The following is a 19,560-nucleotide window of genomic DNA, read 5'->3' on the forward strand; positions in this document are numbered from 1 at the left end:
GTCTGTTCGGGGTTGGCAGCAACACTAGGTCTGCCCCGAGTCTGAAATTTGGGGTATAGGGGTAGCTCGGACCGGGGAGTAACATAGGCCAGGTGGCGTTAGTCTACCACTTCCGGTTTCGGAGTTATGACCCCCGAGCGAAGCCGGGTATCCTGCTAGTACTCTATAATTGGCTCTATTTTCGCTACATTGCTGTTCAGTTTCCGGTCTGCATCTGTCATATCATACGTAATCCTATTGTTTAATTAAGCTTCAACTTTAGATTTCTCCGGTTATAGAAACGAAGGCAGGAAATGAACAACGCAAAGCTATTCGCACTGTCTGACTGTCGCCTCAATCACAACTCAACAGAAAAGTTTAGCAGAGTATTTAATATTGGCAGTCTTACCCTCCCATAATGTTTATATGATTCTCACTTGATTGGCTAGTTTCGTGTATCTCGCTATGTCAAGTAACCCTGTAAAACACTCGTCTGCAGATTAGAGGATGCCGAATGTTGAGATTATTTAAGCTCATATATTTTTGTAAATACTGTAAAGAACTGAACCATTTTGGACTGATATTCCATTCATAGATTCGGCGTTATTTCAGCCATGGAAAATACAACTATGAAAAATACAACTTTGAATGGTGAACTTTACCACACGGGACAAGTCATAGAATTCTGGCTGCGCGCGAAAAACAATTCTACATTTTGGATACTTGATGGTCCTCTAAATGCAATTATTTGCATAACAGTGATAGTATTAAATGTTTTATTTCTAATTGTTTTACAGAGGAAGGAAATGCGATCTGTGACGTCATTTGTGTTGTCGGCGATCGCTGTAGCTGATTTATTACGTGCCCTGATTTCTGTACCAGTGTCTCTGTATATTTGTGTTCCCTATTTCAAAAGCTACACGCCTTACCACTGGTGTGTTTATTTAAAGATGCCATTTTTCACAGTTACCCGGATGTTGAATACGTCGTCAGTGTGGTTAACGCTATATCTGGGTGTCCTTCGCTACATTTCAGTTTGCCATCCAATGAAAGCTAAACTTTGGTGTCGCTATAAGATTGTTATTCGAGTTGTTACTATTATTTTTGTTATTTCTCTTGTTTTGTTTGTAACTGATTTTTTTATGACGAAAATCACCCCTGTGGTGTCGTGGAACGATGAAGAGAAGGGGAATGTTTCGTTATGTTTGGCAGATCTGATGGACATGTGGCACAATTATTTTTATACACAAATTATCCTCAAAATTATTTTTGTTCAAATTATTCCATGTGTTGGATTGTTGTTGATTACGTGTAAATTGGTTTATACCATCAAGTCCGCAGCAAAGTCGAGAGAAGCCATGAGTCAACAATTTAGTAGTCGGAAAAATGAATCACGCCAATCAACTCTATTGTTAATTGTCATATTGATAGCATTTCTCATATTTGAAATACCACATACTATATTTCAAGTGTTCACGCTCCTTACTATCTATGAAACGTCACACTTGTTCGATTTCCTGTTGAGTTACCTAAACATTTTCGATACAATATTAATCCAGATTTTATTTATTACCAGTACTTTTAATTTCTGTATTTACTGTACCATGGGGACAAAATTTCGGTTGACACTGAGAAAAATCTTGTTTTTCAATAAAAAGTAATCTGGGAAAAGGTGTATTTCTTAGACGCGTAAAGATATGTTTCCGACACTGGAGATTATATTACAACATGGATTGTGAAAAAAAGGCTTGACTCCGTCTCGAATAACCCTGTCAAAACGAACTGTCCGCAAAAACATAAGGAAACACGACTAGTGAGACCCCGTTTGGTTTTAGAACCATGGAATAAAATTATAAACATTAGGTGTCCTACCAGTAATCTCCGGACCATATTTAAAGCCAAAGCGAGCTCAATACAGTGAACTATTTTTATGTTTAGGGCCAAATTTATCCTAATTTGTAGCTCTGAAATGGCTACGATATATGGCATCGTTAGTCAAATAATATTGTTGATTAAACCAAAAACTGTCTGCAAAAACAGGAGAGCAGAGAATAGAAAAGAACGATGTGATCAGACCCCATATGACGCTAGCACCATGGAGTACAAATATAAACATTGGGTGTCCTGTCTGTAATTTCTGGACCATATTTAAAGATACATTATGAGAGAGCTAAATCTGCCTATCACAGGTCTTCTACAGGCTTCAAATGTTATATAAATTAATATTAAGACGTTTATTCACATGACAAGTCCATAATCAACTCCCAAGTCCATCTGGTGTCTTCGATATTTAATGGATTAGAACCCTTTCACCTTTTGAAATTTAATGATAAAATTGATAATCTAAACTATGTTTATTATGATAACAATGGTACTCGACTATCAGGTCTTTCTTGTTAACACTTCAAACACTTATAACTTTGACTGAAATTCTCAATATTTTCATTTCTCGTTATCTATTTTTGAACTGGTATAGCAAGAACGACTGGCTCTTGATATTAAAGGAGCTAAATCGCTAGAAATGGACACAAATGGGTCGCAACGCATATAATAATGTAATATGAATGTATATAAACTGATTTACATTAAATTGTTTCTGTTTTTACTGTAATTTCTAGTCAATTATGTTCGGTGAATAGTCTGAATTGGATGGCAGTCTTTGGCGTCTGGTTATTCCATCTACACCGATAGTATTCTCCTACATTGGATATGTTCAGCCTCTATCATCGAGTCGCTTCATACAACTGACACTCGAAAACATTCTGGGACACGATTCGTGTACCAATTTTAAAAAAAATGTTTTTCTTAAATATTGGATATCAGAAGCCCAACTTTTCACAGTAAGATAACAACATAAAGAACGTGCGGGTTGGGCATCATTTCGTATTCTCACAGGGACGACCCCACAGCCCCCTTGGCTGAGAGGCAGGGAAACACCACCGGAAAACACAAGCTAGGGGATAGAGAACTTTTATTTAGCTTATATTTAATGACACAGCTGTGTGTGTAGTTTCCTGTATATAACCGTTGTATTATGGATGTTATAAGTTATAAAAAAAAAAGGGTTTAACGTCCACTCGACTAAAACTAGGTCATTTCGGGACTAACATATGGTTTTAATTTTATTTCAATAATTCGCTTTCGCATAGGGGTCTTTAGCAGTGGGAGGAAACCGGAGGACCCGGAGAAAACCCACGAGGTTGGACTGGCGACCCTACTCCTTGTCACGTACAACCGGGGATTCGAAACCACGCCAGTCGACTCAATGACAGACTTTATGCTACAGCGCGCGCACGCTAACCATTCAGTCCCCCCCCCCCACACTGATAAGGATGACATCGATATATACAGAGATGTGTATCTCCCCTGTTGGGAGCTATGTATACTATTATATTTTCTTACTTGACTGTCATTTGGGTTTTCTCTCTTTGTTTGCTCTGTACCATGTCCCCTGTGGGCCCTTGATTGGAAATAAAGCTATTATTATTATTATTTATTATTATTGTATTCTGTTGTAGACTGTGAAAATTTTGGATCCATGTGTCGACGCTTTAAATCACATGGATCCATTAAACCTTCTAACTGTTTAATTCCATTTTTTTCATTGAAGATTCTTATATATATTACAAATCTTTCCTTACACTAGAAACGTAATCACTGGTTACAATCAATCGTTGGGGATATTTTTATAGGTAAAACCTTGACATATAAATTGTTTTTGTTTATATTATATAAAAATATTTTCGACTGGGCTTGATCCAATATACCAACCCTGGCTCCATGATTTAGATAAATTATCCAGTCTTACTAATCTCAAGAGCGGTTTTTCCTTGTCAATAGCGCCAAATGTATTGTAAAGTGTAACCAACAAGGAAAGTTATGTTAGATATGCATATTCTTGTTCAAATGAATGAAAGGTGCCGGGGAACAGGCGTGCACGCAAAAGAACCCTCGACAGTTGGAATTCGGAATATGAGTAGGCCATATAGCGCCGCTGTCCGGTCAGAATTTCCCTCTTAGCACACTGCATGACGTATGATCGACCGTCTACATCATTATATAGTCCAGTAGGATCAAAACAGTAGGACGTTAAACCCCATTTCATGTTGTTTGATGACGTAGTGAGTGGTAACAGATTTATATTGTGGTATGATTTCATAAAAAATTGAAAAAATATGGATAATGGGAATTTTGACAAAATAGTCCTATTAATCACAGACAAACGCGGACTTTTTTTGTCAATTTCTCTTAATCCACAGCTTTGTCAATTTTGTATGAAATCGTTTAACTTTTAGATATGATGTATAGAATATGTATACCTTTAACATCTCTATTGATGTCGGAAATGAAATGAAATGGGGCTTATCGTCCTACTGTTCTGTCCCGACTGGGCTAATGAAAACGGGCATACGCCATACAGTGTTCTATGAGGGAAATTTTTCCCGGGCAGCGGCACTATGGCGTACTCTGTCGAAATCGGTCACTTTTCGCAATACAGTGGGCGATATTGGCAGAAAAACTCCCGACTCAGTATCATTTAACACCCAGATCGATTTTGTTTGGGGATGTGTGGAACGGGGTGGGGGGTGTTTAGCAAAAATGAGACCGTCTGATGCCCAGGCCCCTAATACGAGCGAAACAGTCACGAGCCGAGTTTTCTAGTGGGGTTCGGGGGTATGCCTCCCCTGAGAAAATTTTGAATCTAGGGTCTCCGAAATGCCATTTTCTGGATTATGCAGAATTCTGATGGCTAGGAAACATTTATAACGTTTAGTAAAATTGAGTACTACGCATCGGAATTCGTGTTATTAATTACGAATTTTGCAAGAACATACAAAGTACTGTGAATCTGTGAGAACTTATAAAAGTGATAAATACTTCATTTATTTACATGGACCTATATCTTCGATTGTTGTGATGAATATATATAAATGCGGGGATTAAGTGTGTTTTTTGGTAATAAATTGGCAAAATCACTATTACGGGAGGTCTTTATTTGTGATTATAATCAGATTGATGTGAACTTGCCGTACAGTGTATATAGAAACCACTGGCTAAAACTACACAAAAATTTTGTTTGGTCGTTTGATGTGCTCCATGGGGACATTAATGGTGGTATGCATCCTTATGGACTAAGACTAGTAATTATTTCCCCTTATTTCATGATGGACGAATGTAGTGCGAGTTATAAATAGACAATTTTTCCCTTAATTTTTTTCTCCCCTCTTCCTGCATTTTTGGGTTGACTTTTTGGTCTAGAATTGGAGAAAAGGGATCAAATTTGCAATTTCATAGCAGTTTTGGGTAATACTGATGATATTACAGCGGAGGGATAGGGGGTGTAAAGTGTCTTTCTGCAGAGCAATCATTGTGTCGGAAGTGAGATTTTCACCCCTGTCAACTTCAAATCCGTGTAGCAAAAAATCTAAACGGTCAACCCCCTACAAAATTATGATGAGGAGATTGCCAAATGTTGTCCCCATTGTGCCTATAAAGATTGGAACCAACGGAATGTTGAGCAAAAAGCTACAGCCTGTGATGTTACAGTCATTTAACATTGAAGTCAAAGGGCAAATAATTGCTAGTCTGAGTCCTGATGTCTGAAAGAGTTATGTCCCATACTTCTGGTACATACTGGTTATATTCTTTCCTCGAAACCGTTACAATTATGTAAATTAAAATTTGGATAAAAATGGACACAATGCATTTATTAAATATTTCAGTCTGAACAGAAATCTTTCCATCCTGGACAAGAATTTAACTATTAAATTTAGTAGTTTTCCTTTTTATATAGTCAATATTGACAATACTATCAAGAGAAGGATATGGAAGCATACTTTATTGGCCGGTTCAAACCAGATCTAAATGCTTAATTTGCCCCTTTCCCACCGTGTTAATATCCTAATCATTTTTAAATAAAATCTTAATACAGTAGAATCTGCATTAAGCAGCCACCCAAGGGAATTTTCACAACTGACCGCTTAACGGGAGTGGCCTCTTAATAAAATCTCGTTGCTTTTTGTGCCGACATAAATTAAATATAAAATTAAATTAAATTAAACATAATTTTAAACATAAATTAAATATTACGCTTGGATGCATTGGTCCATTGGAAGCGGTAAATTTGGCCGTCGCTGAATCTTGCGCCGAACGAAAATTCTTTACTCAAATCTCGGACATAACTTCTGTAAACTTGTCATTTTGTACCAACCTTCGATACTACTGTCTACCATTGTGATGCATTCGATAATATTTATCCATTTTTGTGAAGAAAATCGATGAATTCATTTTATTTTATCAAAAAAGCACATGAACAAAAACATCGCTAATATATGTTTTTACACTTTTTACTTCGACACTATTTATGGGGATTTTAAACCCTGTATATCTTTATTTCTCTATAATATTAGGTGGATATAAACAAGTTTACAGCCATATTACATAATTGATCTATTAATCTCTTCACTTCTGATTGGTTCTATTATCAAATTATACCAGGAAGATTATGTAAATTAATGAAAGGTTAAGTTTTATTATAGCCAGATTACTTAATTGGTCTATGAACCTTTATTTCATCTCATTATTCCTATATTGGCCATTGTCAAACTATACCAGGAAGACGATGTATATTTTAATGTCATGTTATGTATTATATACTTATAATATGTTGTTGTACGTTACCTAATATGGGGGGTTGGATGGCTGAATGGTTAGCGTGCGCGGGCTGTATCATAAAGTCTGTCATTGAGTCGACTGGCGTGGTTTCGAATCCCCGGTTGTACGTGGCAAGGAGTGGGTTTTCTCCGGGTCCTCCGGTTTCCTCCCACTGCTAAAGAGCCCTACGCGCGAGCGAATTATGTAAATAAAATTAAAACCATAGGTTAGTCCCGAAATGACCTAGTTTGTGTCGAGTGGACGTTAAACCCCATTTCTCTCTCTCTCTCTGTTACCTAATATTATTTATAATCCATTGTCATGGAAATCTATTATATATATTATCGTATTTGCAATATTTTGTATACATAATCTTTTTGTCCAGTCAAATATTTTATATTCTCTATGTTTTTAATGAATGCTCATCGTATCTATACGCCGATTGGTAAGATTTTATTTCATGAACGTATGAATTTTGAAGTGTTGTCTGTTCAATTACATGGTTATTGTATCATGGAAACGTTACGCTTTATCCCTGTTATGTATATTTCCAGTAGATTATTATAAAAATTTCATGTAAAGAACTTGTAACATTTATCTATAAATTCATGTTTGAACCTTTAACTTAAAGATACATTATGTAAGATTTAGATAAAGAGCTAGCCATTAGAATCTAGGAAAACAAGTCACAGGTAAAAAAGTCACAGTAAAAAAAACACAGTAAAAAAAACACAGGTAAAAAAAGTCACAACTTATATATATATTGTATTGTAGAGTGAGTATATCTTTGATCTTTTAAGTTATTTGTCTTTGAGTTAATTAGGTTTGGTTAATAGAGTGGTTACTCTACATTACCTTGCTGCAAACACTATACAAACAGATTGGCTCTTTGACCCCCCCCCCCCATGTTCCCTCCTGAAGTTTGGAACGTACATGACGCAACCATGAACAGTGCCCCCTGTACCAACAACATGCCCCTTGTGCCAAATCCATCCCAGAATTATTACATGGAGTTGGATGGAACATTAGAATTAACATAGAGTATTGATGTGCTAGAATGTTGAATGAGCTAGAATGTGCTAAAATGTCTGATGTACTGATAAGTCAAATGTGCTATAATGTATTAAAATGTCAGATGTTCTGATATGCCATATGTGCTAATACGTCAAATGTGCTATGATATCAAAATGTGCTGATTTCTAAAGACTAAAACAGTCTGGTTCATCTGTGTAATGAACATATGTGTAATGAAAGGTTAAATATGTATGTTATTGTTTATATTGTTATTGAATTTGAGATGTAATAAAAAACTGTGACTTTTTTTCCTGTGTTTTTTTTTACCTAGGCAAATTTGTGACTTTTTTACTGTGACCTTTTTTCCTGTGACTTTTTTTCCGCGCACCAGCCATTCTTGCTGCAATAGTTCGAAAATAGACAATATAAAAGGAATAATTTGAAATTTCATTCTAATTACTATATTGTGAGCGAAGATATTAGGCTTTGAAGGTTTGACAAGACGTGTGCAATAATTGCAACCACCGACCTCCATTTTTAAATTAAATTATGGCTGAACCGTTCTAATCTATTTAATATCGGAGAAATCTGATGCTACTCAAAAATGACCAAGTATGAAATACAATAAAATGAACACATTTCATTTATAAACTAGGATGATAATTAACAAATTTATTTCTTACAGGTTTTGGGAATATACGGTAAATCGAATGATTTAGTATTTTAGATAATATTATTCACGGGGATATTAACGCTAAAAAATTTGCTTCCTAAACATTTTTTGGGGTGTGTTTTTTTCTCTTCAAATTAATAGAATATCGAATGATTAAGTATTTTAGATAATATTTTTTCACGGGGATGCTTTAAAAAAAGCTCAAAATGAATATTACTCGAAACTAAAGGATATGATAGTTTCACACACGGCTATATCATTTACTTGTGATATTTCAAGAAAAAATAAGTTACGTGTTTCAGGAGTTCAAATAGATAATGAAAATACATAAAGACAAAAACAATGACATGAGTAACGGAGCGTTCTAATCACTAATTTTTGAGGAGAAAAAAGAGTAATGTTGTATACATATTTTTTTAAAATAAAAGACTGTGGGGGAAATATATACATTTTGTAATAAACAACATGAAAATATATTATTCGTGCTGTTGTTAAAGTCTGTGATGGCGTGTGGTCGCGTGTGTGTGTGTGTGTGTGCATGTGAGAGGCGGGTGTGTGTGTGTGTGTGTGTGTGTGTGTGTGTGTGTGTGAGGCGGGGCGGGGCGTGTCAAATTTAAATAACATCTACCAGTTTTCAAAGGTTCGACAATTTCAAAATTTCATTTGTCTAAAATATTTTGGCAAGAAGTGTAAAATATTCCCCAAAATAAAAAAAACAATAAATAGAAATTCTTTCATTAAAACAATAAATGTCCAAATAAAAAAGTGATTTCCACAATTGAGAACGAGAATTTCCAAATTCACCATTTTGTAAAACGGTGTTAGTTTATGGGGCTACCGTCTAATTTCAATCGAAGTGAACCCTGATGCAATTTACGGTAGGTTATAAGATGTAGCTCTCAGTAATCCAGTGATTGTTCTAAGGCCATCAAAAATACTTACGTTTTCAAGGTACAGTACCTTTGTTTTAGTACACTCATTTCGGATTACGTCTACATAATAACAGCGACATCAAAGCTCAGTATATTGATTCTAAGGACCTTCTGTTTAAACGATATTTTAAACTTCTGAAACAAATCAGTACTTTTATAACGGAATAATTAGTAGGAACGGCCCTTTTACAATTACCAATTCTTGTGTTCTTTGCTATCAGTTAACGCAGCTCCAGCACAGCAAATAGTGTTAAGAGTGTGGTTTAATTTTCTTGAGAAGGTAATAGTCCTTGTTTTGTGTGGATTAAAGAAAAAAAATATATACTGAGTGCCATGGAAAACGCATCACTTAGTTTTTCGTATAACAAAATGATCCTGTAAACATATCTTATTTATTTTGCTTCTTGTTGTGAACAATATTCAAATGGGAACACATCAATAACAACACATTTGTACACTTATGGATGTTTAATCTGTAATCAACGGTACAAAGTCAGAGGGGTCAAAACCAAAAGTACGACACAGATGTCAGTAGCGCGTGTGTCCCCCACGGGCTCTTACGCACGCTGTGCAGCGACGTCGCATGGAATTTACCAATGTTTGAAAGAAGGCCTGGGCAAATTGTTCCATTCTTGGACAAGAGCAGCTTCTAAAGCAGCAATGGTGTGCATCTGTATACCAATATATAAATCATGGAGCATTTTTCCACAAATTTTGAACCAATAAACAAAATGACATTCTGTTTTAATCGGTTTTATGTATTTTATGTATCTAGGTGATTTTTAAAGTCAAGGGCCATACCTCCAGACCGGTGATTGGATATTTTTTTTCGATTTTTATTATAGAAAACAAAATATTTTCGCAATTAATTTCATCTAAATTATCTAATTTAGTCTCTGTAAAACATAGGATGTCATACTTGTTTATTAGAGATTTAAATTCAGGATACATTATCTTTGACCGCATACCACAAACATTTAAAATTAGAAATTGTAAATTGTTTTTCTGTACATCAGGGTTGCTGGCTGGTTATGTTGGTAGTGTGAGAGTCTGTTCCACGTGAATGATCTCTATTATGACATTGACGAGATCCTCCTTGCAAAGGCTATTTACGTGGCGCACGTCGGGTATTTCCAAATTGTTTTGGTCGAGCCCCTTGGAGTATATGCTGTGGTCTTTCATCGATTTTCATTCTCGTCCCAGCATTTACTGGTGGAAGAAATTCTACATCTTCAATAAAGAGTTTATCACGCTTGAAGTGTGCTTTTTTCTTCTGACCTTTAAAAGTACGGTCAAAGTGAATGGCGCCTATCGTTGGTTTCCCTAGGAAACTGCTCATTTACACCGAATTTGGTGCCCTTCAAATTACGGGCCGCATTCCGAACTAGCTCCCGGTCTTTAAATTTCTTGACGCGACAGACAATGGGTCTTGTATTGTAAAGTGGGTGTTCGTTTTCGCCTAACACTTGAATTTTTTTCCGATGAAATGATATAGGTGGAATTATTTGCATATTGATGTCCATGAACTGGGGGATAATTTCTTCAGTATCTTCCGTCTCAGCTCTTTTTGGTATACCGCTGAATATTAAGTTTTCCCTCATCGACACCAATATTGTACTTTAAGCTTCAAATCTAGATTTCTCTAGGACTGCGCATTCTTGATATAAACCGTGAAGCAAAATGAAATCACTTGTTGTCATCGCCTTCTGGTTATAGAAACGAAGGCAGTAAATGAACAACGCAAAGCTATTCGCACTGTCTGACTGTCTGTCGCCTCAATCACAACTCGACAAAAAAGTTTTGCAACTGGGAAAGGATTTTTGGAAGAGTATTTAATATTGGCAGCACTTCCCTTCCATATATGATTCATAGCCTACTTGATTGGCTAATTTCGTGTATCTCGTTATGTCAAGTAACCCTGTAAAACACTCGTCTGCAGATTAGAGGATGCCGAATGTTGGGATTATTTAAGCTCATATATTTTTGTAAATACTGTAAAGAACTGAACCATTTTGGGACTGATATTCCATTCAGAGTTCGACGTTATTTCAGCCATGGAAAATACAACTATGGAAAATAAAACATTGATTGGTGAACTTTACCACACGGGACAAGTCGAAAACTTCTGGGTGCGTGCGAAAAACAATTCTACATTTTGGATACTTGATGGTCCTCTCAATGCCATTATCTGTATAACAGTGATTATATTAAACATTTTATTTCTAATCGTTTTACAGAGGAAGGAAATGCGATCTGTGACGTCATTTGTGTTGTCAGCCATCGCTGTAGCTGATTTATCACGTGCCTTGCTTTCTTTACCAGTGTCTCTGTATATTTGTGTTCCCTATTTCAAGAGCTACACGCCTTACCACTGGTGTGTGTATTTCGGTCTGCCATTCATAATTGTTACCCGGATGTTGAATACGTCATCAGTGTGGTTAACGCTGTATCTGGGTGTCCTTCGCTACATTTCAGTTTGCCACCCAATTAAAGCTAAAATTTGGTGTCGCTATAAGATTGGTATTCGAGTTGTTATTATTGTTTTTGCTATTTCTTTTTTTGGGTTTGTATCTGAATTCTTTATGACGAAAATAGTCCTTGTGGCGTTTTGGAACGACGAAGAGAAGGAAGATTATTTTACGTTATGTTTGATAGTAATGAAGCAAAGTTATTTGTATATACAAACTATCCTGGAGATTATTTTTGTTCAAATTATTCCTTGTGTTGGCATGTTGTTGATTACGTGTAAATTGGTTTATACCATCAAGTCCGCGGCAAAGTCGAGAGAAGCCATGAGTCAACAACTTAGTAGTCGGAAAAATGAATCTCACCAAACAACTCTATTATTAATTGCTATATTGATAGCGTTTCTCATTTGTGAAATACCACATACTATATTTCAAGTGTTTCTTCTCCTTACTATCTATGGTACGTCACACTCGTTCCATTTCCTGCTTAGATACATAAACATTCTCGATACAATACTAATCCAGATTTTATATACTACCAGTGCTTTTAATTTCTGTATTTGCTGTACCATGGGGACAAAATTTCGATTAGCACTAAGAAAAATCTTGTTTTTCAATAAAAAGTAATCTGGGAAAAGGTGTATTTCTTAGACGTGTATAGATTGGTTTCCGATACTGGAGATAGTATTACGACATAGACCGTGAAAATAAGTTTGACTCCGTCTCAAACAACCCTTTAGTTTGCGGCGATCTTCGTCAAATTGTGGTTATGGATGGCTGATTCCGGTTAAAACGAACTTTCCGCAAAAACAAAAGAGAACACGAGTGGTGAGACCCCGTTTGGTTTTAGAACCATGGAATAAAATTATAAACATTAGGTGTCCTACCTATAATCTCCGGACCATATTTAAAGCCAAAGCGAGCCCAATACAGTGAACTATTTTTATGTTTAGGGCCAAAGTTATCCTAATTTGTAGCTCTGAAATGGCTATGAGAAATGTCATCGTTAATCAAATAATATTGTTGATTAAACCAAAAACTGTTTGCAAAAACAAGAGAGCAGAGAATAGAAAAGAACGATGTGATTAGTACGGTGGCTACGGTGGCCCAAATACGACTTATAAATATTTTGTAATTTTGGGTTTTGTTTTTTAGTTTTAGGTGTGTTTTTTTTTAGTTCTCACCTAGATGGAAACCTTTTCACCTCGGTGGAAACGATTTCACCTAGGTGATAACGTTTTCACCTCGGTGATAACGTTTTCACCTAGGTGGGAACTCACGTGTTACTAATAGGTCTCGTTTTTATGTGTACAAACAGGGCGATTCCAAAGAAGAGCGCAAATTAACTACACAGAAAGTGATCACGAGTATGACAACATTCTGAAAAACAAGAAAAGTATGTCAATCAGCAAAAGTGACCGATGCTGCCCGAAAACAAACGATATTTGAAATAAAAAAAATACATAAAACAATTTGATTGATTAATGTTTATGCGCTCAATATTATTTCGCTTATATGGAACCTTACAAGGCAGCCGTTGAGTTGAGTGCGACCTTAAGCTTCAGTCAATCCATCGATTAACAACATGACTTTATATTTAAATATATTTATCCTGATGGTACTTAACGTAACTGTATAGCGAACAAATAATGTTTTGGTTTTCACCTAGCTGAGAACTAAGAAAACAAACCTAAAACTAAAAAAAAAAAAAAAAAAAACCCAACAAAACTACAAAATGTTTAAAAGTAGTATATGGGCCATCGTAGATTAGACCCCATATGACGCTAGCACCATGGAGTACAAATATAAACATTGGGTGTCCTGTCTGTAATTTCTGGACCATATTTAAAAATACATTATGAGAGAGCTAAATCTGCCTATCACAGGTCTTCTTACAGGCTTCAAATGTTATATAAATTAATATTAAGACGTTTATTCACATGACAAGTCCATAATCAACTCCCAAGTCCATCTGATGTCTTCGATATTTAATGGATTAGAACCGTTTCACCTTTTGAAATTTAATGATAAAATGGATAAACTAAACTATGTTTATTATAATAACAATGGTACTCGACTATCGGGTCTATCTTGTTAAAACTTCAAACACTTATAACTTTGACTGAAATTCTCAATATTTTCATTTCTCATCGTCTATTTTTGAACTAGTATTGCAAGAACGGCTGACGCTTGATATTAAAGGAGCTAAATCGCTAGAAATGGACACAAATGGGTCGCAACGTATATAATAATAATCATTTCTGTTTTTATACGCCCACATTTTCATGTGGACGTATATTATCGTCGCCTCTGTCCGTCCGTCCACAATTGTTTGTGGACTCTCTACAGGTCACAATTCTTTTTCGATTTTGACAAAACTGGAAATATAGGTTTATCTCCAAAAGATCTCGGCTGCTTTCGATAGTGGCATGTATCTGATGGAAACTTCATGGATGGATTGTACGAAAAATCACGTTTTTAGCTTGTGGACCCTATAGAGGTCACAATTCTGAACCGATTTTGAGGAAACATGACATGCATATTTATAACCCAAAGATCTTTGCGCCCATCGGATCGTAACTTCCTGAATTATGGCCCCTTATTGTCCGAAAAATCGCCTTTTTTAGCTGGTGGTCCCTCTGGAGGTCGCAATTATTATCCGATTAAAAAAAAAACCGCTTGATTATATCACCGTTACACTGTAATGAAGGGTCAGTTCGAATTTCGTGAACATCTGACTAAAATTGCCGAACAAAGTGGCCGCCTTTTGTACGCGAATAGTGTAAGAGTATGGTATATCAAGGTTGTGGACCCTGTAGAGGTCACAATTTTAATCTGATTTTGATGAAACTTGACATACATGATTATAACCCAAAGATCATGGTTTCCTTCGATATTTGCGCATATCAAATCGTAGCTTCCTGAATTATGGCCCTTGATTGAAGGAAAAATCACTTTCTTTTTAGCTTGTTCTCTATCCATCTTTCGAAAATGTGGGCGTATCCTGCCTGGCAGCCGCTGGTTTGTTTTTACTGTAATTTTAATCAGTTATGTTCGGGGAAATACGCGAACAGACTGAATTGGATGGCAGTCTTTGGTGTCTAATTGTTCCAGTCTACACAGATAGTATTCTCCTACATGGGATATGTTTAGCCTCAATCATCGAGCCGTTTCATACAACTTGCACTCGAAAACATTCTGGTACACGATTCGTGTACCAATTTTAATTTTGTATTTTGTCTTAAATATTGGATATCAGAAGCCCAACTTTTCACAGTAAGATAACAAAATAAAGAACGTGCGGGTTGGGCATCATTTCGTATTCTCAAAGGGACGATCCCACAGCCCCCTTGGCTGAGAGGCTGGGAAACACCACCGCAAAACACAAGCTAGGGGATAGAGAACTTATATTTAGCTTATATTTAATGACATAGCTGTGTGTGTAGTTTCCTGTATATAACCGTTGTATTATGGATGTTATAAAGTTATAAAAAAAAATAGTTAAACAAGAAAGTGTTCCAGAGTTAGTTGATCATCCGTGACCAGGATGGTGTCACACATCAATGTTGATTTAAATTGACCAATAAGTCGTGTTTGCAATCTTGAAGACTGTGAATACTATTGAGTTAGAGACATGCCTCCTTTAATTTTATATAATGCTTCTTTAAAAAACAAGGGGGATTGGATGGCCGAATGGTTAGCACGTGCGCGCGCTGTAACATAAGGCCTGTCATTGAGTCAACTGGCGTGGTTTCGAATCCCCGGTTGTACGTGACAAGGAGTAGGGTTGCCTGTCCAACCTCGTGGGTTTTCTCCGCGTCCTCCGGTTTCCTCCCACTGCTAAAGACCCCTACGCTCAAGCGAATTATTGAAATAAAATTAAACCATATGTTAGTCCCGAAATGACCTAGTTTGTGTCGAGTGTACGTTAAACCCCATTTCTCTCTCTCTCTTTTTAAAAAACAAACAAGTTTTTAAAAAAGTGAACTATGTTTTTTTGTACCATCTACACAACTAGACACTGTTCTTTGCCAGGCCCTGTACTCTGCACTACTGATAGGGACAGTCCACGCTGCAAAATTCCAGGGAACTTTCTTGGCCAACACCAGGATCAGTGTACATAATCACAGTATTGAGAGAAATATGTCCGGTTAAAATGTCGGGTTGTTGGGGTGTCGGGTGGAAATGTCATGATGTCAATGCCCTCCCCCAATCAAATTACGTGACAAACATGGCTGGTAAAAATATATTGGGATAATTCCTCGCGAATCTGATTAAACAGACCCTATTTCGTTTCGTTTTTTATAGTTCAAAATTTCGTTTTACTTGTCTTTACATCACTAGGATCTGGAAGAGTTGTTATCATTGACGTGTTCTGGATGGCATGAGGGATTACCCAATGAAACGGTCTGTTACAGGGAGCTTTAGGCGTGTTTTGCACGGAACTGTGGGTAATCCACTAGAAACATCAATGCTGATTGGGTAATCAAATGTCTGACGTCATAAGTCAAAAGCAGCTCGTATAACCTTTGACGTGACCTATCGCTACAACTTGTCAGATCTTTATGTAGTGTAGGCCATCGAAAGTTGGGGGGTTGGATGGCTGAATGGTTAGCGTGCGCGCGCTGTATCATAAAGTCTGTCATTGAGTCGACTGGCGTGGTTTCGAATCCCCGGTTGTACGTGACAAGGAGTTGGGTCGCCTGTCCAACCTCGTGGGTTTTCTCCGGATCCTCCGGTTTCCTCCCACTGCTAAAGACCCCTACGCGCAAGCGAATTATTGAAATAAAATTAAACCACATGTTAGTCCCGAAATGACCTAGTTTGTGTCGAGTGGACGTTAAACCCCATTTCTCTCTCCATCGAAAGTTGTTGTGAGCGGGGCGATATAGTTATGTGAAAATTTCAAATCAAAGTGTTGAGCTGTTCGACGGCTTGTTAATCGCGAAGATAACTTACCTCTAGAACTTCGGGCTAGTTCAACCAAATTTTCGTCGAGGTCGCTGAGATATAAATAGGTTCAGGCCACGTGATCTCTGTGTTAAAATTATATTTGGGATATATTTAACGAGCTCTATCACATTATAATGACTGACACCAATATTGTCCTTTAATGGAATCATAGACTTTGAATTGGAGTTAGTGATGAATAATTACTTTAATCAGTTGTATCATTTTCAGGCAAATTAAGTTTATTTTGGTTACGCAAAAATGACCTAATCACATTTCATGCGTTGCCATGGTTACTATTTCATATTTCAACTATTATTTTAGTACATTTTAGCCCTATATTGTATTTTATAATGTTAAAGTAATAAAAGTTTTCTGGAAGTTTTTTTCTTTATTTGAATGACTTTTATTTTCTATTTTCGGTGTTTTCTAAAAACTTTAAATTTTGGGTTAAATCACATTTGCATAACACCGTCCATTATTCGTTGTAGCTGTTTATGTTTTGGTGCGATCTGGTTGTCTAGTCGGAATCGGGAAGAAGTGGGGCTCTGTGTGGTGAAGAGCTTGGTTGTTAGGAAAATTGCTCTAGCCACCGCGAGCAGATCTAGCATCTGCTCGTCTATCCTTGGTACAGTTTCTCCCTGTGTATAATCATTTCCTCGGAACACAGGTCCCATGTATTTCTGTAGGATCTGTTTGATGTAGTAGATTTTGGCTCCAGAATAGCCATGGATCTCCCAGTCCACGACAAAGGATACTTATTATGACCAACCCAACATGGAAACCGAAAGTTTGTATTCCTTTGAAGAACCACCCCCGAGCTCCACATACATAGTGTCCAGATCGTTGCATAGAACAAGAATGAAAGTAACACCGACTTAACCAGTTTTATTTACTAAAATGCATCGGAGACTGCACCTTTTAGCATAACATAAAAACCGCGCTGATTCGGCTTCAACATCTGACGATAACAATCTTTTATTCTGCACTAAAATTACTTCCGGTCGTAAAGGTAATAAAAAAGAGAAATACGCTAAAATTAGCAATGTTTTATAGAGCTTAAATTACGGCGAGGGTTTGAATAACAAGCATACTCGGTTGAAATTAGCCATAGGATCCGCAGTAAATATTCGCTTGAGGGTTTTCGCCTTACCGCCATGAAATAGTTTGGAAATGAACATTTCGCTTTTCTTCAATATTATAACACCATCTAAATTAGACGTATTATGAACCAGAGCTCTATAATACTATCTCCATGAGTAATATTAGAAAATGCTTCAACATCTGATATTAATCTTCTAAATCATTCGTTTTACCGCGCTCTAAAAATACCTCTAGCGATAAAGTGAGAAATTATGATTGATTACGTCAGAGTAGAAATCAACATCAGATTGTAAACATACATCACGTGAATCAGAAGAGAGAAATGTCGTCATGTGTTGTTGTTCTTTAACCTTTCTCTAACCTAGTGCCACACTGATCAGAAGTGAATATTCGCTAGGCCGCTACAATCACTGATAAGGATGACGTCATTATAGGGAGCACCCTTGGCAGTTGGAATTCGATATAAGAGTAGGCCGTAGTGCCGCTTTCTAGGCACAATTTCCCTCATAGCACACTGTATGGCGTATACCCTTCTTCATTATCCCTATTTCACCAGAACAGTTGGACGTTAAACCCCATTTCATTTCTCATTTCATCTTTGTATTTGACGTTTGAGTAGTGGATCTTAAATGCTATGCTGTGTCATGTATTTGTTTCTATTCCGTGTGCGGAAAAATAAGAAGGGGGTATAGGGTACGGTTCTCCCCGCAGAAAATTTTAAAAGTTTAAAGTCGATTTTGTATGGGCATTTCTGAAGGAAATTTATTATTTTAAGTGTATGGGCTCTCTCCTGGGTCTCTCCTCTATAGGCCCCGCTTTGAGCCCCATTCTGCACGCAGAGATCCATCTACTTTATATTTCGAGAACAGATCTCTGCCCTAAATGGCCGCCATATCTAAAAATTAGTATACTTTTTTGTAATTAGGTTCTACTCCGTTTTACATCTTTCATACACGCAAAGACTAAATAAATTTTTTCAATTGTATTAAATGGAAGCAGAATAAATCCTTAACAATATTCTCGAAGTTTACTTTGTGTTTTCGACCCAAATCGTCGATTTAGGACTTAAATGTACTCCAACTAGCTAACTGTAGACAGACAGCCTAAGTTTAGTAGGTTTAGTAGTCTGGGCCCTTATTCACGAAAACTTAAACTAAGTTACAACCGAAATTTTAAGAAATACTGCAACTTCATTGGATATATGCAAATTGATTTTACTGGTCAACCAATCGAATTGCAGTATTTCTTAAAATTTAGATTGTATCTTAGTTTAAGTTTTCGTGAATAAGGGCCCAGGGTCCTGTTTCACGAAATTTTATCTAAAGATAAAATCCAAATTTTAGTAGATACTTCAATTTTGATTGGCTAAGCACTAAAATCAATCTAATATCAACCAATCAAATTACTAACATTTAGATTTTATCTTAGTTAAAATTTCGTGAAACAAGCCCTTGGTTTCTAAGATAGAAAATAACCAGCTTATTTCATCATATGGGAGATAACTCTTTCGGGTATCAGGATGCAGACCACCCTTAATTTCCCCATTAATTTCAATGTTAAAGAGGAGGCCAACGATTTTCAACTTTTCAACAAGGTTTCCATAAATCTCAAATATATATTGATAAATAATCCCCTCTGTAAGAGAGAATTATTTTTTTTTTAACCGGAAGTGTTTATTTGGATATTATAAATATGGAATTATGGGGGGGGGGGGGGGGTAACGTTCAATACACAAATCCGACGCGTACATTCACTTATACTGAAAAATACTTTGTGGACTAAGTGG

At 36.5% G+C, this 19,560-nt stretch overlaps 2 protein-coding genes across 2 annotated transcripts; both read left to right on the plus strand.

Moving 5' to 3' along the window:
- The first annotated feature begins 433 nt into the window (after positions 1-433).
- Positions 434-2,917, plus strand: LOC126822238 (sex peptide receptor). The gene has a single exon (XM_050551005.2). It carries the CDS (start codon positions 594-596, stop codon positions 1,638-1,640), a length of 1,047 nt encoding a protein of 348 aa, XP_050406962.2. The 5' UTR covers positions 434-593; the 3' UTR covers positions 1,641-2,917.
- An 8,274-nt stretch (positions 2,918-11,191) lies between these two features.
- Positions 11,192-12,876, plus strand: LOC126822240 (sex peptide receptor-like). The gene has a single exon (XM_050551008.2). The coding sequence runs from the start codon at positions 11,307-11,309 to the stop codon at positions 12,345-12,347; it is 1,041 nt and encodes a 346-aa protein (XP_050406965.2). The 5' UTR covers positions 11,192-11,306; the 3' UTR covers positions 12,348-12,876.
- The last annotated feature ends 6,684 nt before the right edge of the window (positions 12,877-19,560 follow it).

This window comes from Patella vulgata, chromosome 5, assembly GCF_932274485.2.
Source record: "Patella vulgata chromosome 5, xgPatVulg1.2, whole genome shotgun sequence".
Lineage (NCBI taxonomy): Eukaryota > Metazoa > Mollusca > Gastropoda > Patellidae > Patella > Patella vulgata.

What these genes read in the sequence shown, in the direction of transcription:
- LOC126822240 (XM_050551008.2), top strand. Translation starts at nt 11,307, where the DNA reads ATGGAAAATACAACTATGGAAAATAAAACATTGATTGGTGAACTTTAC.
- LOC126822238 (XM_050551005.2), top strand. Translation starts at nt 594, where the DNA reads ATGGAAAATACAACTATGAAAAATACAACTTTGAATGGTGAACTTTAC.